The sequence below is a fragment of the Dromaius novaehollandiae genome, chromosome 1, assembly GCF_036370855.1.
Source record: "Dromaius novaehollandiae isolate bDroNov1 chromosome 1, bDroNov1.hap1, whole genome shotgun sequence".
NCBI lineage: Eukaryota > Metazoa > Chordata > Aves > Casuariiformes > Dromaiidae > Dromaius > Dromaius novaehollandiae.
This window is the reverse complement of record NC_088098.1, coordinates 215,162,598-215,188,937: the sequence shown is the minus strand read 5'-3', so window position 1 is coordinate 215,188,937 and position 26,340 is coordinate 215,162,598. Positions and strand designations below refer to the sequence as shown.

Sequence of the window (26,340 nt, the reverse complement as noted above, 5' to 3'; positions counted from 1 at the left end):
TCACCAGATCTCCCTTTCTCCTCCTCCCACTAGCACAGAGAGTTATTTTTCTGCCTTCAGAAAGACAGCAAAACAACTCAGATTTGCTTTATTCGTCAGCCGGTTTGCAATATGCAGCCAGCAGAGCACAGAGGGATTTTCTCCATGGTTTACAAGCATCCTTGCCTATGCCACTTTGCTCCCTTGTGCTGAAAGCCTACTTTTGGTTTTAGGCCATGCAGTTATAAAGCTGTAAGATTTATTTATACGTTGACCTTTTTTTTTTTCCTGAAAAGAATATTTGCAGCAGTCGAGACAGTTTCATAGCTGGTTCCAGCAGGAAACAAAAAAGGGATTAATTTCACGTAACCTTAGTTGCCAAAAGTTAACCTAAACAAGGCAGCTTGGATCCCTTTGTAGTCATGGAGTGAAGTGACAGTTTCTGTCTCATGCCCCTTGGTCAGCCCAAGATGGAGCCCGGTTGACTCACAGCTCCAGACACCTCCACAGTTGGATGGACAAAATGCCATTTCAAAAAAGACTCAGAAATAGCCAAGAAGTGATATGTCAGGGTTGCATGGGCCGTATCCATGTCCACAGGACAGGGTTTAAATTGCAGCTAGGAAAGATTAGGTTAGACAGAGATGGTAGTGAAGAAAAATGGATTGCAGGAGGGCTTAGTGGCTCTGTTGGTGTGGGTTTTTAAAAACATGTTAGGTAGACATCTGTCAGGAGTGGTATAGATCCACCTGGTCCTGCTTTTAGAGAGATCAATGATCTCCAGGTCCCTTTCATCTCTGGTGGATGTGTGCTGCCTCTGGAGATATTTTTGCAAAGATGGGCTTGCCTTCAAATTCTGAATCTGAACTGAGGAACGTCTGAAATACGGATTAAGGCTTGAACCTATGTTGTGTGTGGGAGTATGGTTGAGTACAAACTGATTTAGATAGATAGCTTGAGATTTCTGCTCCACTTTTGCTCCAGGCTTCGCCCTGCAAGCATCTTTGACTTGAACATCATTTTTCATCCAGCTTGTGAAAAACCTTGATTTATCTGGCCTCCACTCTCCATCTAAGCTGCCACAGCCTCTCAGCCAGGTTTCACTGTCCTCATAAATCTTCATGTGCTTCTCCTCCAGACATACACCGGTTCGATACTGGTGGCAGTAAACCCCTACCAGCTCTTACCCATCTACTCACCGGAGCAGATACGCCTGTACACCAACAAAAAGATTGGGGAGATGCCACCACACATCTTCGCCATTGCTGACAACTGCTATTTCAACATGCAGCGCAACAACAAGGACCAGTGTTGCATCATAAGGTGGGTTGGTGAATTTCCAAATTGGGTCTCATTCTGAAGAAGGATGCTGAGCACCTGCAACTCAGTTGTTAGTGAACAGCTTATCAAATAGAATCAGAAATTAAAAATATTCATAAGATCCTCCATCCGCCTATTCCCAGTGCAGGGTTGATTTTTGTTGTGTATTTCTACTGTTTGCAGTTAATGTTCCTAGTAAATATGCTTTATCATTCTTTTGGTAATTATCTTATAACCCAATAAATCTCATATTGATCTTAAACCTCCCCTTTTCGTTTGTCCCAGTATTCCTGCAGAGATCTGCAGAGTTCTCTACATTCTGCACAAGGAGGGGCCAGGGACAAGCGTGAGTGCTGGATCCTTGATTTTCACAGCACTCACTCTTGGCCTCCAAGAAATGTCCAGTCACAGTTATGGGGATAATTCACCTCAATGACTGCCCCAAATGGCAGTGTGGACTGTGGACTCAGCACTCCAACACTATCCCGTTGAGTTTTGCACCTTGGAACAGGCTTGCACGCTTTCAGGCTGCCACCTCCTCCCTCCAGGGCAAGCAATACCTAGACGGGAGTTTCAATGCATAAAAACATAACTTTGCTGGATTGCTGCACCCCACACACATTATTTCAGATATCTGGGAGTGGAAAGGATATGCAGCAATGATTACCTTGGAGGGCCAAAAGAGCATCACATTGGACCCAGAGGAGAGTCAAGGCCAAACATGATGCAAGGGGCCAGTGGCCAGGAAGCCCAGAGAAGTGAGGATGGAAAGCAATTTGGCCATGGGACCAGGTGGGACCAGGGGTCAGCCCCAGTGCTCTTTTATTTAATACCAGAAGGGTCCATTCCATTCACTTATATTGGCTACCCTATAGACAGGACAGGTCATAGAGTCATACCGAGGAATATGGGGATGCCAGCAGGGATGTGGCAGGGCTTTCCCTGACCTCCATTGCTGTTGTCTTTGCAGTGGTGAATCAGGAGCAGGGAAGACAGAAAGCACCAAACTGATTCTGCAATTCCTGGCCGCTATCAGCGGTCAGCATTCCTGGATTGAGCAGCAGGTCCTGGAGGCAAATCCCATCTTGGAAGGTGAGACCTCAGGTGACAGAGGGAAATGCGTCTGCCGATACCAGTCTTGAAGTGGCAAATGTGCAACTGCACGTGCATGACTGTGTGATAGTGATGGACTGAGTTTCGAGTGCTCAGCACTGGAGGAGAAAAACAAACATTGCACTGAGTCATTCCTCTTCTTCTGGCCAGAAAGATCAGATTCAGGGACCACAAAATATTGTCAAGTGTGGGTTCCTGTTGTTTTATTTTGAGTTTCAAAAAGTGACAAAATACAAAAATTTCAAATGAGCCAATGAAAACATCTGTTAAACAGCCTATTTGGTTTCTTTCAGTTTGAATTTATTTTTCACAACAAAATTATCCTCTTATTTGGGCTGTCAATTTTTCCATTAATATTTTTGACAACTATGGTTGAAAATGGAATATTTAAGCTGCCCTGAAATATTTTCAAAATTTCTTAAAAATTGGAAAGTGTGTTTTTTTCCCACTTTTAAACAGAACATCCCCCCCCCCCCACACACACACACACCAATTTCAAAATAGAAATTGGAATTTTACCTAATTCTCTGTGTGGTTTTGGATTTCAAAAATGCTGATCACCAGGTACATAAAGCTTTTTCGAAAAACCTCACAGCCTCTTCCAGTGTTGGAATTGTACGTGTATGCAGAGCACCAATATCATGCAAATGCTGTACTCAACAAATTACTTCAAGTGTTTTGCTTGATCATAATTGCAGAGAAAAGATCCTTATTCATATTCTTTGCTGGTTCAGCTGAACATGCAGTTAATTTGACCAGAGCTTCAGAGACTAAACACCTGTAATGGCAATAGGTAATAGCAAAACAAACCTTTCCCTGACCAAGGTTAGAATGAATGTCAGTAGAATATAGAAAAAGAAATAAACACAGCTCAAGAAAGATCCAGATAATGAGAATCAGATTGTTGGCCTCTGAAGACCAGCCCCACTGATTTAAGTGGATCTCTGTGATTTAAACAGGTGATCTGACTCTTTGGCTGAAAAGCAGTGCCAGATGGACCTTTTATTCACAAAGAGTATCATTTCCTTCCTCTCTTTCTTAAAGAATAACATTATTTCTACTCCTCTGCCGCTTGCAGCGACTAGCATTTTTCTCGATAAATAGCCCCCTTGATATGAGTGGAAATGCAATACCCTAACTCCTTCACATTAACGATGTTAGCAGAGCTGGCAAGAAAACCATTAGCCGGGCTTTCCCTCTCTGCATTCAGCCACAGCCTTCCCCAGCCGTAAGCAGCTGTGGCATTAAGATGCCATAAGGGCTCTCGGTGCACTGCAGGGCTACCTGATGGCCCCGGCAGTGCTGGCATTAGAAAGCACTGTGGTGTGTGGCATGTGCATGGGGTGTTTGCAGCACCCTGGGGAACGTGCACGTAATGGGATCAAGAGCTTACGCCAGGCAGAACAGACTCGGTGTTGATAAGTAATAGGACTTAGAGGGGGAGTCTGTCTGGGGTGCAAATTCAGCTTTGGGCTTGAATTTGTCAGCTCTTTGAGTTGGGGTTTGAGGGTGCTGGACCACTAGGATCCTGTTCTGCTTTCCCAAGAGAGACGATCCCACCGGACAGCCGATGTGCGTGTTACTGGAGCTGGTACAGCATCTGACCCGAGGGAGTCCCAGCCCTTGACCACGTGCACCTAAGTGTTGCAATAGTGCATTTAATCACATCCAGAGCTGGGGGGAAGAGATGCCCTGTATTCAAACTTGTTTCCAGCGCCTGCAGTGCTCCACACCCGGCAGTCCCCAAGCACAGGTGCCAGGGTGCTCGCGCGAGTGGTCTGCAGCCACATGAAGGGTGGACCTGCATACAGTCTGTTTGCAGGGCAGAGTCTCCCTCTGGAGGCTGACTTAGTTCCTCTGCATTGCCCTAAAGGATGAGCTCTTTCCTTTCCATCACAGTCAACAAATCACTCGCCAGCAGCTTTGTTATTTCCTGCGAAGCGTCACCTCGCACACTATAACATCCTCCTCCCGGCCTTGCTAACCCCTCTTGCGTTTTATCAGCTGCTGCCAAAACTCCTCTGCTCTAGACCTTTACCCTGGATAAGGTCACCCCACGCGTCCTTCTCTTCTCCGTATTTCCCAGCACAGAGCTATCTACATCATATCCTCCCTCTCCATGCTGAGATGATCCTGAACTAATCGCACATAATGGAAAAGCCGTGGGGCTGCTTTTAACCCTCGTAGCCCCTCAGCCCTGTTTTGTCTTTTCCCTCGAGACCAGATCCGTGGCCCTCCCTGTGCCAGGTCCTCTCTGACACACCGCGATTCTTCCCTGCAGCTTTCGGGAACGCAAAGACAATCCGTAATGACAACTCCAGCCGATTCGGGAAGTACATTGACATCCACTTCAACAAGAGGGGAGCCATCGAGGGGGCGAAGATTGAGCAGTACTTGCTGGAGAAGTCCCGTGTCTGCAGACAGGTAAGGCTGTCCTGAAAGCACAGAAGCAGGCGTTTGGTCAGCCCCCCTTTGCAGTGCCCTTCTCACGGAGCTGACACTTCTATTCCAGGCCCAGGACGAGAGGAACTACCACGTATTTTACTGCATGCTGAGAGGAATGACGATGGAGCAGAAAAAGAAACTGGGTCTAGGGAAAGCCACTGACTACAACTATCTTGCAATGGTGAGAGCACAGCAAAGCGGGGATTTGGATGTGGTGTGTTCACAGAAATGAAGCTGTGAGAGATGTTTCCTCTGCAGCCCAACAGGCTGCTTTGTGGCTTATGACCTTCTTGAGTCTTAGCCATAGGGTCTGTGGGACATCTTTGTCCCTCCACAAGCTTCAGAGTCTTAGAGCAGCCCCAAACCCTGCATAAAAGACAGGCCATTTCCACTGTTCCTGTGAAGCAGGACCCAGACTTGGACGGTTTAGATGTTTTGTGCCCAGGTCCCTTGTTTGGAAATAACCAGGGTGTTCCATAGACCCAATGCTCTTGCAGTGGCTGATGGCAGGGAAGACGTGCATGGATGGGTGATGAGATCTCAGCAGTGTATGGAGCTGAGCAGCCTCTGCATCCACACGAAGTGCAGTGTCTAACACAGCCAGCAATCTCCAGCCCCACTGCTTATATATCAGTGTCATAATCCCAGCAGGAGCTGGTGCAAGCAGGTGCAGTTAAGGCCAGGCCACCATCAATAAGGCTGGGAGCTAGTCTTCTAGCTGGATCTGTGGGAACTTCCACCATGTTTCCTTCTGTCCCTTCATCCCCACTTCAGGCAGCCTTTTCTCCTCTGCTGATGGCAGCCAGACACAGGGTAGCTGGGGACAGTGGGATCATGCAGATCACAAGACTGAGAACTGCATCACAGCATGCACCGAAGGGTAGATCCAGATCTGCAGGCTCAGCATCATCTGTTGCTTATTCATTCCTTACGCAAAACATCTGCTGCTTTTGAGGAAAGCTTGACTAATCCTCGGATGCCTTAGGGTTATGCCTGTCTGTGCTAGGCATGCTCAGCTTTACCATACACACTGTGTGACCTCTTTGCCTTCCCAGGGTAACTGCACAACCTGCGATGGCAGAGATGATAGCAAAGAGTACGCGAATATTCGTTCTGCAATGAAGGTCCTTATGTTCACCGACACCGAGAACTGGGAGATCTCCAAGCTGCTGGCTGCCATACTGCACATGGGGAACCTGCAGTACGAAGGTAAAAGGACAAAGCACAGGGACACCAGTGCACTTTTACTCCATATTCTGTGTGGTGAAAGGAAGCCAAGTTTCAGGACAGAAGGTTGCATCCAGCCACGTGTTACAGTGCTGTGCCAGGGACTCAGGTGCTTATTGCGGCATGTAAGGACAAGAAATGAGGAATGAGTCTCCACTCTCCAAGGCTGCCAGACTCCGGTACGCTCAGTGGAGAAGGGGGTCATGTTAAGCCATCTGCAGTAGGACCATCAAGGTGTCATGCCTACCTTGCTGGCACCTGTCCAGGCAGCCCAGAGCTGGCAGTCCTTCACTGCAACAGTCTCAGCGACATCCACCTTTCTTGAATTTAGGGAGGTTGAATATGGCTGCAGGCTGTTCAGTAGGCTCAGCTTTTGCAAGGAGAGACTAACAGAGTGTTTCAGAAGTGCTTGTATGATTGGATATGCCTTTGCAAAGGAAATGACATGGTGATTTAAAAGCCTCTTTGGAAAACAGAACTTAGCCTAAAGCACTTACATGCTGGAAATACTTTTACCCAATGTTGGTGTAAGTCATTTAGGGTGTCTAGCAGAGCAGAATACAGGTCCCTTGCAGGCAATGGAAGGACTCTGTCAGCCACATAAACTCATCTTTCAATTCAGATGGCCAGACTTTGCCTGGCCATCACGTGGAGGCAGTGGCGAAGGGCCTTTCTGCCACCCCATCTACCTTCTGCACATCTGCATCCCTTGCTGACAGCTTTCCCTGTGCCATTCCCCTTCTAGCTCGGACCTATGACAACCTGGATGCCTGCGAGGTTGTTCAGTCGGCGTCATTAATCACTGCAGCATCATTGCTGGAGGTCAGTGGCTCTGTGGTGGTGTTGTCCCCTTCTCACGCCCCAACCCACGTGCCTGTGGGTTCCTGACATTGTGGCAAGGCTTGGAAAGCCTCATCTGAACCAGGCTCTCTTTGCACTGCCAGCTCTAGGAGACTGAGAGAGGCCTGGGTAAACCACACTGTACCCTGCACTAGCGGCATGAAGATAGGTATCTCCATCTGAGCTTGGTTTCTGAACTCCCCTTTGCAACACTGAAGAGAAACAGACACTTTTGGGGCACATTTCCTGTCATCCTAAAAAACGATGTCCAAAAAAGGTCACTCCCTAAAAGAGCCTGTTTCTCTCATTGAATGCACAGGGAGTTCATTACAGTAGCTGAGAAGGAGACGTCACCTACACTGTGTGTGTCTGATGTGAGGTGAGATGACCCCCATGCAAACTGTCCAAACAGCTCCACAAGCTGGACCACTCCTCAGTGCCCTCTCCAGGATATGACAGGGCTTCCTCAGACACAGCAGCTTTTCTCTATGGGCTCCAGCTGGCCCCAGAATATGACCCACAGCCATGCAGAGGCTGTTTTTGTGTGCTTCCAGGACTGGGGTTTTCCCTGGCTTGAACTCAGGAGTATAACGGGGTCAAAAGGATGCAAAGCTACGCTGGTGCTGGCAGAATATGGCTCTTTGGCCCCAGGGCAGGCTTTGTTTATTCAACTCCTCTCCTCATCCCTTAGTAATATCTGACAGTAACTCACAGGATGGCTTTCCATAGTAAAAGACAAATATATATTAATTAGTCTCTCTGAAAATGCCTGTGACATCACTGGGATGTTTGTCCTGTCACCGCAAAGAAAAGTCACTTGCTTCCAGCTGTGGGGGGTCACACAGTTCCTCTCTGGCTGTGCACGCTCAGGCCCCTAGCCTAAGTCTTTATAAAACCCCCTTGCGTTATAAAGTCAGCAACAGTGTCTGCTGGTGCCTTTGCCAGGTTGACCCTCAGGACGTGATGAACTGCCTTACCAGCCGTACTATAATCACAAGAGGCGAGACCGTCTCCACCCCCCTCAGCATGGAACAAGCGCTCGATGTGAGGGACGCTTTTGTAAAGGTAAATCTTCGGATGTTGCCTGAAGCTGAAGAAATTTGCCAGTTTTGAGACCAGAGCATCCATCCCTGAGGAAAACTGTCTTGCTTGGTCTTGCATGTGTGAGTTCAGATCACCAGAATGAGTCCTGCTGGTCTTGAAACTTTGTTCTTAGTGGGAGGTACAGAAAGATGAGATGGAAGTAATCTAGATAGCCTGGTCTTCAGGGGCTTTTCAATCTGGACTTGAGCCTGTCGAGACTCAAGGAGTACCTGTGGAAGGAGCCAGCATCCTAAACTGAGCTTGTCTCAGCTTCAGGGTAAAGTCTCAAATTGAGCCCCAAGCTTAGATACTCAGCTGCCGTAATTCAGAACAGCTCTACTAGCACAAGCACCACTCCCACCTGAATTTCAGGATTTGGGCATGTCCATAGCAATAAGCAAAGCTGAATAAGGGAATAAGGGTAGATCTGTTTGGCAGTCACCAGAGCACTTACAGAGAGCATCACACAAGGCTTCGGGGCACTGAAGGTTTGTGGGATGCGCATACATCACGGCTATGCTATCTGCATCCCCACGCAAGATTGCAATGCAAGCATCAGTGGTCTGCTGCAAATGCTGCTCTGGTCTTTGGTGGCAAACTCCGTCCAGCTCTAGCCCTCCACTCTGTCTGCAAGGGACTGGTAGATCACGCTAGCTGCTTTAATGTGTAACTGGTCTGCAAATCCAGATGTTGACTTCTCCAGCAGTGATGGTCCTTTGCATCAGACTCTCTTTCAGATAGTACTGCTGTAGCTTATATGAAAGAAACCAATAACACTGTAAAACACACAGTTCTGGGAGTACTGAAACAGTTCAAGCTAAATTGTTTGGACAGTGCTACAACATTTAAGAAAGTCATTACCTTGTCCAGGCAATAAGTAGGCCCTTGACTTGCCTAACAATGTAACGTAGCTCTGCTGATCTGCAGAGAGAGAGGATTAGAAACCAGGGGAAGGACTCTGGGTTGTTCTATAACCATAGCTTCTGGCAGAGGAGGTTTAGAGCAAGCACATAGGTCCAAAATTTAGGAGCGTTCAAATTTAAGATTTTGTTTTGGGTAGTCTTCAGTCTAGGCTTTCAGGTCACTTATCCCTGATCTGCATAGTGGTTCTTGCCGCTTTATACCATGCTGAGAGTCTACCATAACTGGCCTGTTGGTGAGTGTGTCCCTTGGGGACTGTCCTGTAGCTTGGTGTGCTCTGCGGGTGTCTGTGCCGTCACAGGTGAAGTGGTGCTGAAGGCTATCAGGGTGCACTGCAAACCTGTCTCAGTGGGCTGCATCTTTGGGATATTGCAGGGAATCTATGGGCGGCTTTTTGTGTGGATCGTGGAGAAGATCAATGCTGCAATTTACAGACCTCCTTCCCAGGAACTCAAAAGTGTCAGGAGATCCATCGGCCTCCTTGACATCTTTGGCTTTGAGAACTTCACTGTGAACAGGTACGGAGCCTACAAAAGGAGACTCAGGTCTTACCCATCCTTCGCCACCCAAGCTCAGGGTCTTGCAGTCCTCCGGGGATAAGCTGGACTGGGCTGCACAAGGCTAATATCTGGATTAGAGATGGTCGGAAATAATCACTTTTATGTCATATTTCCTTTATTTGTTCAAGTATTGGCCACATAGTAACTGTAGGACATAACCTCAAACTGATGGGTTCAGGCTAGATACACATAAGATTTTGTTGTTGTTGTTTTGAGGAGAAAAAATGGTAATCTGGACCAATATGGCCTTCTCAGTTAATAGCAGCTTTACTGAGTGGTTAATAAGGTCTGAGAGTATTGCTTCAGGCATGGAAAGCAATGGAGAAGGATAAAGTATGGTACATCTAAACTAACCATTTTTTGACCTTACCTCTACAGTTTTGAGCAGCTGTGCATTAATTTTGCTAACGAGAACCTGCAGCAGTTCTTTGTGCGCCACGTCTTCAAACTAGAGCAGGAGGAGTACAACCTGGAGAACATCAACTGGCAGCACATTGAGTTCACTGACAACCAGGACGCCTTGGACATGATTGCCATCAAACCCATGAACATCATCTCCCTCATTGACGAGGAGAGCAAATTTCCCAAGGTGTGTTCAGGGCTCAGTGCTGCTTCCAGTGACTCTTGTTTTCACCCCGTCTGCATTTGCATGCTGGCACCCTATGAGAGGTCTAACCAGACACATATCTGCCGCCAAGAAAGATGTAATGCACATTCACCAGTGGGTTAGCTCTTCACAGTTTTTACTGATGTCATGTTTTCTTCGACCTGTACCACAGTCACGGTTACGAACAAGTTAGCTTTTCTAATGGAAGAGTGCACCTGTGAAGGGCTCTAAAGCAGCCTTTGACAAAGTTTAAGAGAAAGTAATGTTAAATATACTCCCTTTGGAGCACTATTTTGAATATAGCACAACATACCATAGATATTTAATCTTCTTTAATTCTGCACTTGAGAGATCCCCTCAAACACATCTCTCATCAAAAGAAATACACGTGGTTCCCCAAGGCAAAAAAGAAATGAACCATGATTGATTAGAAAATGATTTTAATAGGGAGAAAAAAAAAAGCCTGGTTAAATGTCAGATCTTTTCCCATGTGCACAGGGTACAGATGCCACAATGTTACACAAGCTGAACTCCCAGCACAAGCTGAACACCAACTATATTCCACCGAAGAACAACTATGAAACCCAGTTTGGTATTAACCACTTTGCTGGAATTGTTTACTACGAAACAAAAGGTATGGCACGGCTCCTGGGACACTGCCGGTGTGCGGGGATGCTTGGGGGAAGGTGAACTGCTGCTGCGTAGGAGTAGTTATACTACTGAGATAGACAGATAGATAGATAGATAGATAGATAGATGGATGTACACACACACACTATAATCCTACTGCTGGACAGTAGCCTCTGGTACTGCCAGTGTGGCCCTTAGCTGGCTGCAATGGCTTGGCCCTTTGGAAGTCCCCAAGAGCTGCAAAGTTTTGTGCTCTTTCACGTGTGTGTGCCCATGTCAGAATTGCAGGCAAAAGCCCCACATGCATTTTTTGACCCAGCCTCAAGATGTGCCTCTGTCTTCCTCCTTTGGTCCCCCTCTCTCTGCCCACTCCCCCATTTCTGTTCAGCCTTCTCTGATGAAATCCACCCAGTTCCCTCCCAACTCGTGGCTCTAACTAGGGTGTTTAATTCTGCCATGGGGTTCGTGACACCTCTGTGCACCTGTGTTGGCCTTCTCATGCCTGAGCTCCTCAGGAGAGGACTGGCTGCTGCTCTGTGTCCTAGCACGGTGCAGCGTGTCCTTAGCCGGCTCCTAAGCAACTCTGTAGAGTCCTGAATATAGGAGACCTCCCCAAGAAAAGCTAGTAGCCCAGTGACTAGAGGCTGTTTGCAGGACACATTCTGGCTGTGTCACCTGCCTATGTGTTGTCCCATTATTCCTTTAGGTTTCTTGGAGAAAAACAGGGACACGCTGCATGGAGACATCATTCAGCTGGTGCATTCCTCAAAAAACAAATTCATCAAGCAGATCTTCCAAGCAGATGTGGCAATGGTAATGCAGGCTGGAGAGATCTTCATTTGGGTCTTTTCAGAAGGGGGGCATTTCCTGGAAGGGGCAGAAGATTTGGAGAGTCATACTGATCTGATACTGTTTGGGGTCTGTTTTGAACCCGCTAGTGTGAGCCAACAACCAGACAGTGTTAATGCAGTATCACACTCCCAGTTCACTGCATTCAGTTCCTAAAATATTGTTTCATGCTGTGGCCGCTCATCTCCTAATTGTGTAGCGAACAAGACGTAGCTGTGTTAGGGAGCAATACGCAGTACACAGATGGGAGGAATAAAGTTTGTGAGCACAGAAACTTGAGAGAGGAAGAACTAGCTGCTGCTGTGGAATAGGCCACATGTATGTATATATGTATGTGTGTATAATAAAGGGAAAAAAGAAAACCAAATGGCTGCTCTGAATGAGCTGAAGATCCAATGCCAAAAAATAATGCTAAATACTAATACAGAGTGGAATGAAGTGACAGGCTTTAAAAATAACTGTGCAGAACCTGAAAGCCTCCACACACGGCCCATTATGGCCAAATCCTCCAGTCCTTCCCTAGGCAAAGCCAGGGCATGGCAGAAGACGTGGAGATAAACTTTCCTAAAGCAATCAAGTGGTTTAAGTTTTGGAGTCCTGTTTCCAGATGCCAGCCAATTCCACTGATGACCCGAGGGACCTAGGGATTTTCAGGAATGCCAGGCAAATTTAGGTGTTTAATTCCTTGACTGTTAAGGGAAGAAGATGCCTCAGTTCCTAAGCAACTTCGTAAAATATGCTTTAGGCATTTTTGTAAGCCTTGTTCTTAACCTGTAGCCATTCAGCTTTGCTCCTTCTGCAATGAGTGATCGATACCATTTGACTTCATAAGGGGCGTGATGAGGTTTATCAGCCCCAATTAAGCTACCAATTGGCATGACACTCCTGGTAGGCTTAGAGCTATCCCCAGATATGGAGACTTTTGCTGAACTAGATGATAACTCCCTTAGCATCAGTGATGCCATTTCCTTTGCTTTTTATTTTTTGTTCCTTTTTTTTTATTATTTTCGTGCAAGCTTTGCAGTTCACCTTGGGAATGATTTCTCACTTGTTTGGGTAGTGCAGAGATGCAGTGTAGGGAATCAATGAGAGGGAGCTCTCAGGTTTACACAGTCATGCAGACTTCTTCACTGGGACATTTACCAAGCTGTCACCTTTAAAAGATGCTGACAGTATGTCTCAGCAAAACTGAAATGTCCACCTGGGCATTGTCTCAGACCTAAGAACTGAGACCTTTTAAAGCATCAGAGCACTTTCTTGAGACAACCCCTTTCCTTTCATAGTTTTAGTCGCTGTCTTCTCATTAAACATCTTAAGAATATGTCCTTAATGTTGGTCCTTGTGCTTTGATACTTTAATGATCTCTGCTTTTCTTACTTGAATGGTAGATTTGTAACCTGTCATACGTGCAGCTGGAAGAGGAGCAAAGACTGTGTGTTCTAGCTCCTCTGATAACACGCAATATTAGTGTAAACTAGGAGTGTAGGAATCCCCTACCCAGCTTTAAAAACACTATGCAAACAAAACTGCTGAGACTAACAGGACCTGCCACAGGGTTCAATTGATTTTACCACTGCCTTCCACCAAAATTTGGTAATCTTTGCAGCCCCTTTCTTCAAACACATCCCCCGAAAGGAGTGGGTGAGCATGGGTTATTGGTACTGACTGTGTGTGGCAAACAGCAAGGCTCTTCTTGGCAGTGTGCACACCTTCCTTGAGCATCAAGGAGACAACCTGTGGGTAAGCCTCCCAGAGACATTCATGCCAGGTCAACCAAATCTAACAGCTTTTCCCCACTAGGAAGAGACCAGTGGCCACTTTGTTGAGAGCAAAAACAATTATGAGGCACTTTGCTCAGTGGCTTCCAGCCTTTGGTCCTTGGGAGCTTATGGATTTGTGAGAGTCGGTGAAAACTCCCTATTTGCTTTGCAGCACAGACTTTCTAGTGGGATCTTTCTATGCCAGAAATTTTAGAGAACCACAGATCAGAAAAGGCTTAAAACCATCCAACAGTGTATGTTTGAATATTGTAGTAACTGTTTGGCCCCTGAAACTTGACCTAATCTTCGTGCGCAGTGAAACCTGTGTGTGGTGAACTGGATATTGCTGGAGCACACTGGGCTGTTAAGCCTGGTTTGTGCATGCCCATCATGGAGAAGAGCTATTTGCACGTGTTTGCTGAACTGGAGCGTTACTTTGAATAGTCTTTTATACAGACATATGAAATGACAGATTCAGTGGGAACTATACACAGTTCTTCTCGGTTATCAGCCTGCATGATCTGACAGTGTTACTTGCTAGGGTAAGAGGTAGAAGGAGCGGTGGGGGATAGAAATAAGAGGTTGGAAATAGGTGAAGGAAAAAACAAACATCAGATTTGGGGGTTTTCCCCTCGGCCAAAGCTTCATTTCTGTAGAAACTAATTAATTGGATTAAAGCTAAGGGAGGAAGAGAGGTATTCCTTTAGAATTTTTGTGAAAATAGAGATGGGATAGGGAGAGGGAAGTAGGGAGGACTGAGAGTGGATGGATAAAGAATGAGGTCAAAAGGTGCAGAAGAGCTGTTTTCCAGTGGCAAGAGCTGGAGGGTGATGGTGCCCTCAGCTTCAGGCATGTGAACATAGAGAGAAAGGAGAAAAAACAGCAGGAGGATAGACAAAATCTAAGAATTAACATGTTTTGTTTGTGAGATGTTATAAGAGCTGGACCTCCAAGACTAACAGTGTCAGTCTCTCATTTCAGTTATTCCTTCTTTTCACTATTTGCTCTTCTCTGTCTCTGTTTTTTTTTTTTTTTTTTTTTTTTTTTTTTAACCTGTGCTTCGTGTAGTTTCTCTGTGGCTATGCATCCAGCACTTTTGGCCAGTCGCCCACACCCACGCCAAAGGTAAAATGAATACATGAGTTCCTCTGTTGTATATTCACCTCTCCTTGGCAAGGATTGTGCTTTGCCCTTGCTGCTTTATTCCTCTTCCTGTGTTATCTGTAGAGAATCTGTTTTAATTGACCAATGTGACTGCAAGCATTTTTAGGGCTTGTTCAGTAGATACAGCAGTATGATTTGTGCCGTGTATTTATAGGATTCAACACTGAGGAGCTTTGGAGTGATGGGAATTCGGTTTGGATAAAATCAGAACCAGCCTGAGCCAAGATGATTTTTTTTTCCTGATGTTTGAATCACTGTAATTAACTTCAGACTGATCGTTCATGGGGTTTAGCTGGTGCCTATCACAGTGCCATCATTGGCTTCAGCAGGACATTGCTGCTCCACACAGCTGTGATTCTGGCTTTATTTTGCCCTTTTGGGGTGGGAAATTAGACAGCTCATGTGCAAAGAGAGACTCCTGGATTGCATTTCTGGGTTGCTTGGAAATGCTATCATTCTTATGGGTGGTTTTAGGTTTGTTCAAGTGAGAGCTCAGATTTATGCCTTCAAAGGAGCAGTAAATATTGAATTTTGCAGTCAAACAGGCTCTTGGCACCTTTTTTATGTCTTTTCAGATGTGTCTAGTCTCCTAACTGGTTCTGATGACTTCCCAAACCTTTCCTGCTAGATATTTGGCCATAGTGTAGCGTACTGTGTGCTAAAGGTTTCATAGTGCTAGCTGTGTGACTCTGCCCACAATTCCATGACAATCCTCCCATAGCCAGGGGACTGTATTAGAGATGGACCTGACTTTCAAAATCCAGATCCTTGCATGGGGCTGAACTTTAACCCTTCTTATCTCTGCAGTGTCTTGGAATTGGACTTGGAATTCCAATGAGTGTGACCTGACCCAAAATGACCCAAAGCCATTGGTCCCACACCTGATCTCCTTCCCCTCTGTATCATGACTGCAAAGTGTTCACAGAATCACAGAGTGGTTGAGGTTGGAATGGATCTCTGGAGATCATCTTGTCCAACCCCTCTGCTCAAACAGGGTCACCTAGAGCATGTGCCCCAGGACCATGTCCAGACGGCTTTTAAATATCTCCAAGGATGGACACTCCAAAACTTTTCTGAGCAAACTAAAGTTTGGATAGCAACATCTTGCTGGGCCCCCTCTAGGGTTGTAAAAATGCCACGTGCCAAAAAAATGTCCTCTGGACTAGGATATGGTGAGAATTGTTATACAAAATCCATTAGGAATGCTCTGGCCCATATTTTTTTGATGAAGGGGACAACAGGAGATATACGGAAATGGGAAAAATAGCACTTACATTTCTATGTGTTTTGTTGTTGTTGTTGTCTGGGCTCTCATAATATAGTCTTATGTTTTGTAGGTTTTCCAGTGAATAATAATTGATCATAATTGTTAGTCACTGAGGCAAGGGTGGAACAGTCAGGTTTAAAAGTTTTCCAAATATATCAATATCTGTAAGCTGTACAAAATGGGATTTTAGTTCGGAATAGTAACACTCAGCACTGTGGTGTAGCCTGTGTCAGCTTTCCATTTCAAAGGCCTTTTCCAGACTGTACAGCCTTTAGGGGAAAGACTGTCTTTTCATCACATGCCACCACAGAACCTGCTGTGAGAGCACCTCAGCTTTCAGTGGTCATGTGGAAGCCACTTTTATAAGTTTTTACATAATAAACAACGAGCATCATTGCCCACAGCCTTCAGAGAGGTGCTTGAAAAGCACTGTGTTGTGTTGGCATGGCACATGATTGCGATTCTGCCACTGGAGAGATGTCCAGTTTAGTGACCTTCTACTCCTAAAGAGGCACGAGGAAGGTCATTTCTCCAGAGCCTTTCCCTAAAATATTGCCAGTGGTGCATGCTTCTCTCTCCTTCCCTACTTCACCTTAAGTAATTCTCCTTTTTGCAAATGCAAGGCCTTCCTCCTGCTGAGGAAGATCGCCATCTCCTCGGGACACCTGGTGCTCAGCACAGCGTTCCTGGCACACCGTACAGCCTTCTTCTTAAAGTGGGAGGAGAAGGCGTAGAGGGACAGCAGGAGCACACCTGCCACCTTTATCTCAGCAACACTTCTCCTTGCACTTGCCTTTCTCTTAGCTGCTGTTCGCTTGGGGCTGGTTTGAATGTTACATAGGAAAGAATTCAGTGTTTTCCCTTGCTGGAGCTTTGGGTCTGTATTAAGGCCATGCAATTCAACACAGCCTTGTGTCTACCTTTATCTGCTGACCGCACAGGGAGCAGACAGGCTGACCTGGTCACCACTTTCTTGGCCCTCGTGATAAGTACCTAGAAGCGTCCAGGACAACAAGAGAAGGCGTCTGAATAGGTCCCTATAGATTTTATGTCTTCTCATTGATGCTAAGAGCTGTCCTGATGCTCCAGCTGTACCACTGGGGAGCTCAGGCACCCAGGGCTTGGAAACGTCTGTCTTGTGTCCTGCTGATGATATTCTGCCTTGACTTTTGTCCTTAGGTTACTGTAAACAGCCACACACCTCTCTGGGCCTCTAAAACCAGGCTGACTTCAGGTGGCAGAGGGAAGCGACACTGGAGCGTGTCTGAATGTCACGCTGGTCGGCACCGCTTTCTGAACTTCTCCTCTGAGAGGGTGCTTCTCTGTAAATCATGTATTTCTCTTCTTGCTATTTTTTTTTCTTTTTTTTTTTTTCCTTTGAGGCTGAGCACAGGCTAAGTGAGAATTCGGTGCTCCAGTCCAGGTTACAGCTCGTTGGGCACCTGCGAATCCTGCTAGTCCTTCCACATGGCACACGTATCTCATCCTCTCCTGTACGAGGCTCTGTGCAAACACAGGCAAAGTCTTTGTCCCAAAGATGTTGCAGTCGCAGAGTTCGAAAGCTAAGACATGTCTGTCCAGGAGAAAAGCAGTGTCTATTCAGCTTTTTCCTTTAGGCTGTGGGGACTGTGACTGTTCTGAGCTTAGAAAGCTCCTCCTCTGCAGTAAAGCCTGCATTTTCCAGTGCCTCACTAGGCTGAGCTGTCAGGCTGTTCCACTCCTTTTTTGGCCATTTTGTTGGACTTAAAGGGAGGAGATGTGATTCTTACATTGGTGCTGAGGTGAAGCAGGAGGAAGCACTGAGTTCAGGGGCATTACCCTGTCGATGCAGGAGGAGGCCAAAGCAAAACGCTTGCCTGAGGCTGCATTGTGTAGTTGAAAGTCCAGTTAGCGTTCCCCAGCCTTGAGGAGTCTGTGTGCCAGTGTCAGGCCCAGGGAGCACGTGAACAAGGGGGATGGTGCAGTCAGGAGTGCTCCTGCCGAACGGGATGAGTCCAGACTGCTCTGCTGATTCGATGGAGATTGCACCCCTGCCTCTGACCAGAGGCTGGATGCACACAAGGAAGAATTGCGAAGAATTAGCAAGCTAGAGAGGCAGGATCTGCTGCCTGGGAGAAAACAGCTCCTGCATTCCCTTAGAGGAGACCTTGGCACAAGGTCTTGCACCAGCCCCTTCCTACCACCACGGCTGAACAACAGCCTCTCCCAGCCAAGACCAAACTGGCAAACTTGACAAACAGGCAGCTGCTTCCAGCCTCATTGCTGCATCTGTTCCTGCTCCTATCCCCTCTCACTGTGGCCATCGTTTTACGCCATGCAGAGGTGACCGCTTGCGCATAATTGGCAAAGCGGCAAGACAACATTAATCAAAGCTATCCATGCTCAGATACTTGCTGACACAGTCTATTCCTCATCAAATCTGTGAACGAGATACAAGCACCTGACTCTACAGCACTCTGCTGGTAACAGCTACATCCATTAATTACATTAACCGTGTTAATAGTTTGTCCTTCAGGGGAGGTTTGCTAGGAGAGATCCCTGCTAGCCCCCTGTGCTCTCTAAGAGAAGTGGGCCAGGTTTTTCCGGTGTGTGCATGAGCTGGGTTTCCTCTGCTCACTTGCCTTGTTGGAATTCCATGGTGACTTTGTTTGTGTCGACTGGGTTTGCCTTATCATCATATCCAACCTGAGCTGCGCAAAATCCTTATTTTGGGGGGGGGATGTGGATGTTAACCACGAGTTACTTGTGCTATGTGTTAAAGAGCACGTACAGATTTTGGCAATGAAAGTAGAAATAAAACTCACCACTCTGCAAAACAGAGCAGTACGGCCAGTGAAAATGGGAACTCTGTGACTCCATGCATGGCTTGACCACCTGCAAAGAACAGGAAATTTGGAGGAAATGTGCATTACAAGCCTGCTGGAAATCTTCCCTTTGGGAAATCCCTGGCTGTCAGGTCATGCCGCAGTGTGTCCTATTTTTGGTTCGATAAGAGTTGCAGCCTGGTGCCCAACTCCTCCTTCAACCCACCAGCAGTACCTGCCGCTCTGTAAAGGCTCCCTGATGTGTATTTCAGGTCATTAATTGAGCTCAGGTCACAGTGACTGATTCATAAAGCAAGCTTGGGGCTTCGTTTTGTTTGGAGCTGGTTTACAAGGTTGTTCTCACAGGGCGGGGAGAAGTGGCTGTTGAAGAGCAGCCCCTCCATTTTGCTCAAGAAACACTTGCCCAAAACTCTAGGCCCAATTTTTAGCTTTAGCAAAGCAGTTAGAAAAGGCAAAATACTCCATATCATCCTGATTCCCCCTAAATGCCCTCCCCTTTGGTCTAGCAAATATTCTTCTCCAAACACAACTAAAATCTTCCCCAACTTAAATCCTTTAGTACAGGCTGGGGAAAGCAGGTAGACCTTATCAACACCTTCTGGAGCTGTTCTAGGGTCATGCTGCAGCGAGTGTGTCCCTACGTTATCTATTGACATACTTGGGCTTCTCCAGGCTGATCCAATACCCCAGGGAGCAGTAGAGGCTGGGCCCAACATGAGGGAGCATCTGAGGAGCATCCGTGAGTGAACGCATGCTCCAAGTCGCTGTACAGAGGTTTTTGAAGGCCTGGAAGGGATAGTTTGCTCTCACGGGCAAATCTCCCTAATGGCTCTGCAAGGGGCAGTGGGGGTTGCCAGTGACACAGGAAGGCTCAAGCAGGAGAAGCTGAAAACACGGCATCGGTGTAATGCTCCCCTGCCTACACTGGTAAGGAGGAACACAGATGTCCTCGCCAGACGCGGGTGGCATCAGGGCCTGCTGCCTTCCTGCACTCTCTCTCCCTCACTAGAGCTGTCGGGAGCAGGTTGACAGAGTCCGGCCATTGCAAGTGGAGCAGCGAGGGCAAATCCAGGAGCCTCGCAGCCAAGCCCTCCCCTCTCCCCATGCCCTCCCGGAGCGTTTGCCCTACCACACCAGCCCCCTCCGCCCTCAGCTGCGAGCCCCCCGCTCCTCCCTCTGCCCGCCCGCCGCTGCGGGAGGTTCCCAGGGACGCGGCCGGAGGGGAAAGACACTGTTATCCTTTCATTTCCTGAGCCCGCTCCTCTGTGGTTTTTCCAGGGAGCGGAGACAAGGAAGCGCTCGCCGACGCTCAGCAGCCAGTTCAAGCGGTCCCTGGAGCTGCTGATGAGGACTCTCAGCGTGTGCCAGCCCTTTTTCGTCCGCTGCATCAAGCCCAATGAGTACAAGAAGCCCATGGTAAGTCCTGCTCTTCTCTCTCTCGCTGGTTCTTGTACGGGCTTGGCCACAGGGTCACTTGGCTGTTTCACATGTCCTGCGTGCGCTGAAGCTAAAACTCTTTGGGATGTTGGTGGAGTCGGGATGGACCCTGGGTGTTTGGAAGACCAACCCACAGCCCTTCCTGCAAGCCACAGAGTCATGAAAGCTCACCAAAGAAGGGTTGGCAGAACGGGATGCTTTCTTTGCCACCCAATGGTGCCCCAAAATATTTTGCAGAGGGAGGTCCTGCCCCCCGCCTTTCTTCCCAAGGTTGACCTCAAAGAATTCACTCTGCAGTCCTTTTTCATATAGGAAATGCCTCTGAATTTCTAGAGAGGCGAGGGGCCTCCCTCCTGGCGACTTTGATTGAGCTGTAGGGCTCGGATGTCACTCTGCATTCGGTCGTATTGCGGGGTTCAATGTTCTCTAGAAATAGTCCCCCTCTTTCAGGTGCTTTCTACAAAATGCTCTTTGACTCCAGGGGCAATCACTTGGTTTCAGCCCTATTAGAGCCTTTCAGCTACTTTTTTGTACAAATTGCAGCAGCACGATTAAAAAAGCTGAGGACAAAAAGAAAAAAAAGAGAGAGAGATTAAATAGCACAGTGCAAAGGTAAGAGGAATTCTTTGGCTGTGATTCCTAAGGATAGGGAAGTTAGTTAGGCTGTGACTGAAAGGACTATTACAACATTTAATATTTTGGTTGGATGAACAGCCAATAGCCTATTCCTCCACATCCTTTAGAGTACTGTTAAACACAGTTATGCTGAGCGGGATGTTCTAACAGCGTTAAGAAAAAAAAAATACTCAGAAACTTAAAAATAATTGACCATCAGTTAAAAGTGCCACTTTTATTGTGTTTACTTCAAAAGCAATGAAAACTCTGGGGACAAACTTTAATGAGCAAATGAAAGGGAAGGAGATGGCTGCAAATCTCCCTGACTGCTCTGAGCACACACGGTGCTCACAGAGGTGACTCAAGAGTTTTGCAGGGAAAGTGGGGTAATAAAATGGGTTTTGAACACTCTGATCCCACTGTCAGCACCTCGCAGGACTGGACTCTGGTGTTAGCAATCACTGTTAGCTGCTCACCGCTGCTAATAATGATAGTACTTCTACTGAGCAGTTTTACTCAATAAGAATTTCAGCTATTTGTAGCTATGAATCATTTTGCCCATGATTGGTGCTTATCTTCATCTGAAGTTAGTGTCCGTTAGCAAAACTCGGTTGAGTTGCGGAAGACATAAAATACCAAATTTCAGAGCTGCTGCAATTTGCTTGTTTGAAACTTATTTTGCTATTCAGTGAAAATAGTACAGTGAGGGGCAAAAAGTCTGGTGGCTCCCTCTGAGCAGTTTACTGTGCCTTTACTCTGTTTTTGGTGAGCACAAAAAAGGCACTTAATGACACATTAAATAAATGCTTTGGATTAATATATAACCATATGTCAGACCTGAGAATATCATCTGAAGCAAGTTCAAACCAAAGCCTCGTTTTGGAAAATGGGTGATGTTGAGAAATAGATGTATATCCTGAAATAACACTAACAAATTATTCCCGATGCCCAGGCTTAAAGCTGCTTGTGTGCCTGGATGTCTGGGACCCAGCCGGCATCCCAATCTGCATCCTATGTAATGAGTCTATATTTGACCAGCTCTTGCAAGCTCTAAGCCTGAGCTGCATCCCATTTATCTACAAGACTTTCAATGGGACACAAATACAGCTAAAAGCTTGAAGGAATCAGAAAAAAAGAAATTAATCTGTGCATAAGAGGCATGAGCAGATGAACTAACACTGAATCAGGGACTGTAGTGCTGTAAGATATGGAATATGAGTTCTTGCTAAAAAAGGAATATTTATTTTTGGCCCTGGTTTAATAATACAAAGGAAAAAAATATCCCAGATAACAGGACACAGAGCTGCACTGGGTGACAGCAAAAGAGAACATTTTCTGGGAGTTCATTTTCTGTCCCAGGCTGTGAAGGAAAGTGTACTGATAGTGATAGGAAATGGGATAGTGGGAAGTGAAAGGTCAGTGGAAAGTCCTGACTGTTTGTTGTTTTATGTTATTTGAAAACTTTTGCTTCCTTCCAAAATGCGCTTTGGGGAAAAAAAAGTATATTTTGTTTGCATTGGGATGCTGGCCTGAGCTCTCTGTGTCTGTACATCTTTCCACGCTGTGTTTTCTGAGTATTGTTCTGTTGTTCTGGCTATCTGAAAGAAATGGATGGGGTTAATTAAGTAACAAACCGTGCACAGAAAGACAAGACTGTCAACCCATGCCAGCAGTCTGTGTAGCACGGGTGCTTCGTGCGGTCCTGACGCCAGGAAGCACGTCATAGCCCAGGCACAGCAAACAGGAACGAGCCCTTCCAGCTCTGCAGGGTTATTTGGGAGCCCTGAATTGCGACATGTCTGCGTATCACCCCATTGAGGGCCTAATCCAGACCTTGTTGCACCCAGGCTGTCTGTGGACTCAGGTTCTGGATGAGGAATGCACCTTTCTGCTTCATGTCTGTTTAACTGAGCTCTGCAATTTGCTTGGGCTTCACTGCTCCACCAGATCCCTCTCTATATGGAGGAGAAATGCTACTGAGGGTGCTGCGTTTGGTAACACAAGAAGTATATGGTCTGGGGTATGGGCTCTTGTAGCACAGACAGTTCCTACTTTATTTAATCAGGGAATGTTTTGCTCCCCTTGAAGTATATCCCAATCTCCTCAAATATGAATGAGATCATGTATAAAGTAATGCTAAAGCCACATCAGGCCTATTAATACATCTGCAGGTTGATTCAGCTCTTTTGCTTCATGGAAGGGGAAGACAGAGGAAAATACAACACTTACCTCTGCGCTTATCTTGCCCCTAGTCCCCAAAACTCACATTAGATAGGGATGAGTTGACACCAAATCTGGATGATGTTACTTTCTGCCTTCTTCTCACTCATCCTTTGTGTCCTATCCTGGGAAAAGTATTTGTCTCACTTCACTCCAACCCTTTTAAACTTAAGTGGCTGCTACAAGCTGGTCAAAAAAGCTCCCTCCACAGCAGGGGATATGCATGCATCCAGAGAGCAGATGTGCCTGGCCCAGAAGATGCATCTGAGATGAGGGGCATGACATACCCTTCTCTATCCTCTCACTTTAGAGGGTTCCTAGACGACCAGCATGTGAATGCCAACATTTAGACAGCTGAAGGGAGGGCAGATGACTACCACCCTGGCAGCAACTCTTCTGCCCAGGCTGGGGTTTACTGCCCAGACTTTCCGTGCTGTGCCAGCACCGCATTGTGCCTGTTCCCAGCACAGCCTGGATTCTTCTGAGCCCACAGGCACAGCGGAGCACAGGGATGCCCCACATCTCACCTGCCTCCTTCTTGACTAGACTGCATGTGAGGCCACTGCTCCCTCCTGGAAGTAGAGGAGACTAAAGCTTTGACAAATCTTCTCTAAGATTACGGAAGAGAGGGCATGTCTGTGATGCCAGCCCACAATACTCGGGCTGGCTGGAGGCTGTCCTCATTTCTCTGCTAATTCACACACACACACACACACATATTTATTTTACACTTGGGTTGAATATATTGCTGATGCTGCCAACAAATCATGCTGCAAGAGGGTGCTCCTAGATCTGCTTCTAGGCCCTGATGCACTGAGCTAACAGCAAGGGTTCTTCTCAGCTTCCCTCTGCTTCAGCTGATCTGCAAGTCTAGCAGAAGCACCATTCATTATTCACCCCAGTGTGCCCAAAACAAAAGGATAACAGGCCGGGTTTACTAGCAATGGTTGCCATATGGCCTTAAAACTGTCTGCTGCTTGTCAGGGGCAGCCACAGACATTGGTCTGAGACTTGTCCCTTCCCTAAACCCCTCAGTTGGTCTCAGGTCTGACCTGTCTATTTTCAGTTCCTCAGAAGTCTTTCTGGGTAAAGGGTGGTCTAATGATAACAGGCTTAGCCCAGGGCTTGGCATGTCCAAGACTGCATGCTTCTGTGTGGCACTTTAGGCTGTCACCTACCTTGAGATCAACAAGTGTAGGCACCTTAAAACCTCTGACTGACTGAGCCTTCACTGAGCTGCTTCTCTGCTTCCTCTGCCTGCAAAATGCTACTGCCCTGCCTGCACAGAAGTGCTGTGATCGCGCTGGCAAAGCTCAGAGTTGCGGTCAGAAGTTAATGAACATAAGTGATCATTACCAGAGCGGGCGTATGGTTTGATCTCTATGAATGCAGCATTGCTGCCCATCTTCCCAAGGTGATGCTGTTCACCGTTGCGCTGTGCTCTCTGGTTCTCCTCTCAGTGCTTTGCAGAATTCGTAGGACACATCCAACTTTGCAAGTGGGAAATAAAGAAGGGGAACGAGGCGAATGCACTCAGCACTTCCTAAGATGAGGCCTGTGACAGCCTTGGGGCCACCGAGTGAAGGTTTTGGGTAGATGCCTGACTTCATCCTCCACACAGATTCAGACTCTGCACTTTCTTATGGCCAATCCAGGCTGAGTGGTAGGGCCGGGAGGCAGTCAGCGAGGTGTGTAATAAACCACCATGTCCTCTGCAATGTCTCCCTCCTCAGCTGTTTGACCGGGAGCTGTGTGTCCGTCAGCTGAGATACTCGGGGATGATGGAGACGATCCGGATCCGCCGGGCTGGCTATCCCATCCGCTACACTTTTGTGGAGTTCGTGGACAGGTACCGGGTGCTCATGCCCGGGGTGAAGCCAGCCTACAAGCAGGTGAGTGTTCTCTTCCCTGGCAAACTCCTGCTCTCGGCTGGACTCTCCAGAGGGTTTTGCAGGGAGAGCACTCTCTCCAGGAGCAACCATGCAGCGCTTGGTCCTCGGATGATACAGTGGTGCTGTGGGGTTTCCACACAAAATAGGAGAGGGAGGGTTTCAGGGCTGGCAAGGACAAGGAGCAGAGTACCAAGGGGTTGTATTCAGGATGTCCCTCTCACTCAGTGACCGTAAAGGCCTGGGAAGCTCAGCAGCTGGAGGTGAGACCAGAACAGCTCCCCGCTGGCAGAGGTGGGGAGTGATGAGTGAGGCCGGTACCCGCTGACTCCCACCCCCTTCCTGCCAGGGCGACCTGCGTGGGACATGCCAGCGCATTGCGGAAGCCGTGCTCGGGAAGGATGACGACTGGCAGATCGGCAAGACGAAGATATTCCTGAAGGTATGGGGCTCTCCAGGTCCTGCCTGTGGTCTAGGACCCTTGTTGTGAAGGGGCCTCTTACAATTCCTTTCCCACCCTGCGTGGTAACCCAGGTAGGAGGAAATCCTGACACTCTGCCAGCACAGATGCATGCACACGCTCGTAGGGACATAGAAATAGTTACGTATGGCACATGGTCAGGAACCAGCGTAGAAGCAGAGGCTTCTCTCTAGCAAGTTCTCAGCTGTAAATCCTGAACACTTATTTCAAAATATACCCCCCACCCCATCGCCAGTGCAAACACCCCCGTCTCTTTCCTAGAAGCTGTTCCCACTAGTTGCTCTTTCCAGAGCGTGTTATCAAGATCTCACAGCTGTCAGGGCAGGAAACGGAGAAATCGGGAGGCCCTGAAGGGCAGCGCGAGGTCAAGCAAAGCAGGAAATGTGTGGAGTTGCCTCTGTTGCACCCAGCGTGGCAGGGCTCAGCATGCAGCAGCTAGGAAAGAAACTGGAGTTACAAACTGCACAGAAGGAATCAAAAGCAAGTTTAGGTTGATGCATCTGAAAGCCACAGAGCAAGGAAATCCAGTATAACAGGGAGCCATTGTCTCCTTAGGGTATGGAGATGTTGTGGGCTTGGCTGGAGGGAGCGACAGGACCCAAGCAGCCAGGAGTTTGTTCCCAGATCTCACCAGCACTCCCTGGGGTGGCTCCCATGGCCGAGAGCACTAGCAGGGAGCTCTATGTGGAAAGGCAACATAATTGGTTTGCTTTCAGACCATAAAGTGCTGCATATGCAGCTTCTGGCCGCACTGGTTCATTCAGGAATGGAAACAGTGGGTCACTAGGGTTTGTGTTAGGGTGTCCCCAGTGAGCAGGTGGGGTGATGCCTGGGATATAGAATGTCCCAAGAGGTTTGGCAGGGAGCTTCCCCAGAGAAGGGCCTCGTACCGCCCCTCCTGCCCCTTTGCAAGCAGGCAGGGAGCTTCAGGCACGGGCACTGTGTCGTTTCCTCCCTCAGGACCACCACGATATGCTGCTGGAGATTGAGAGGGACAAAGCCATCACGGACAAAGTCATCCTCATCCAGAAGGTGGTCCGTGGGTTTAAAGACAGGTAAGTGTGAGCTGGGGGGGTGGATCATGGGGGTTGCTTCACCCAGCAAGCAG

At 47.5% G+C, this 26,340-nt stretch overlaps 1 protein-coding gene across 2 annotated transcripts in view; it reads left to right on the top strand.

Moving 5' to 3' along the window:
• Nucleotides 1–26,340, top strand: part of MYO7A (myosin VIIA) — a 69,380-nt gene that overhangs the window by 9,002 nt on the left and 34,038 nt on the right. The window contains exons 4-19 of one of the 2 annotated variants that reach the window (XM_064505207.1): nt 1,118–1,302; nt 2,270–2,391; nt 4,694–4,836; nt 4,925–5,038; nt 5,913–6,066; nt 6,830–6,906; nt 7,870–7,989; nt 9,304–9,446; nt 9,867–10,077; nt 10,594–10,729; nt 11,432–11,538; nt 14,403–14,459; nt 19,869–20,006; nt 24,596–24,754; nt 25,101–25,193; nt 26,193–26,287. In XM_064505207.1, coding sequence (XP_064361277.1) covers nt 1,118–1,302; nt 2,270–2,391; nt 4,694–4,836; nt 4,925–5,038; nt 5,913–6,066; nt 6,830–6,906; nt 7,870–7,989; nt 9,304–9,446; nt 9,867–10,077; nt 10,594–10,729; nt 11,432–11,538; nt 14,403–14,459; nt 19,869–20,006; nt 24,596–24,754; nt 25,101–25,193; nt 26,193–26,287 — 2,054 coding nt within the window. The remainder of the gene's footprint in view (nt 1–1,117; nt 1,303–2,269; nt 2,392–4,693; nt 4,837–4,924; nt 5,039–5,912; nt 6,067–6,829; nt 6,907–7,869; nt 7,990–9,303; nt 9,447–9,866; nt 10,078–10,593; nt 10,730–11,431; nt 11,539–14,402; nt 14,460–19,868; nt 20,007–24,595; nt 24,755–25,100; nt 25,194–26,192; nt 26,288–26,340) is intronic. The other variant, XM_026097924.2, reaches the window with a different exon arrangement.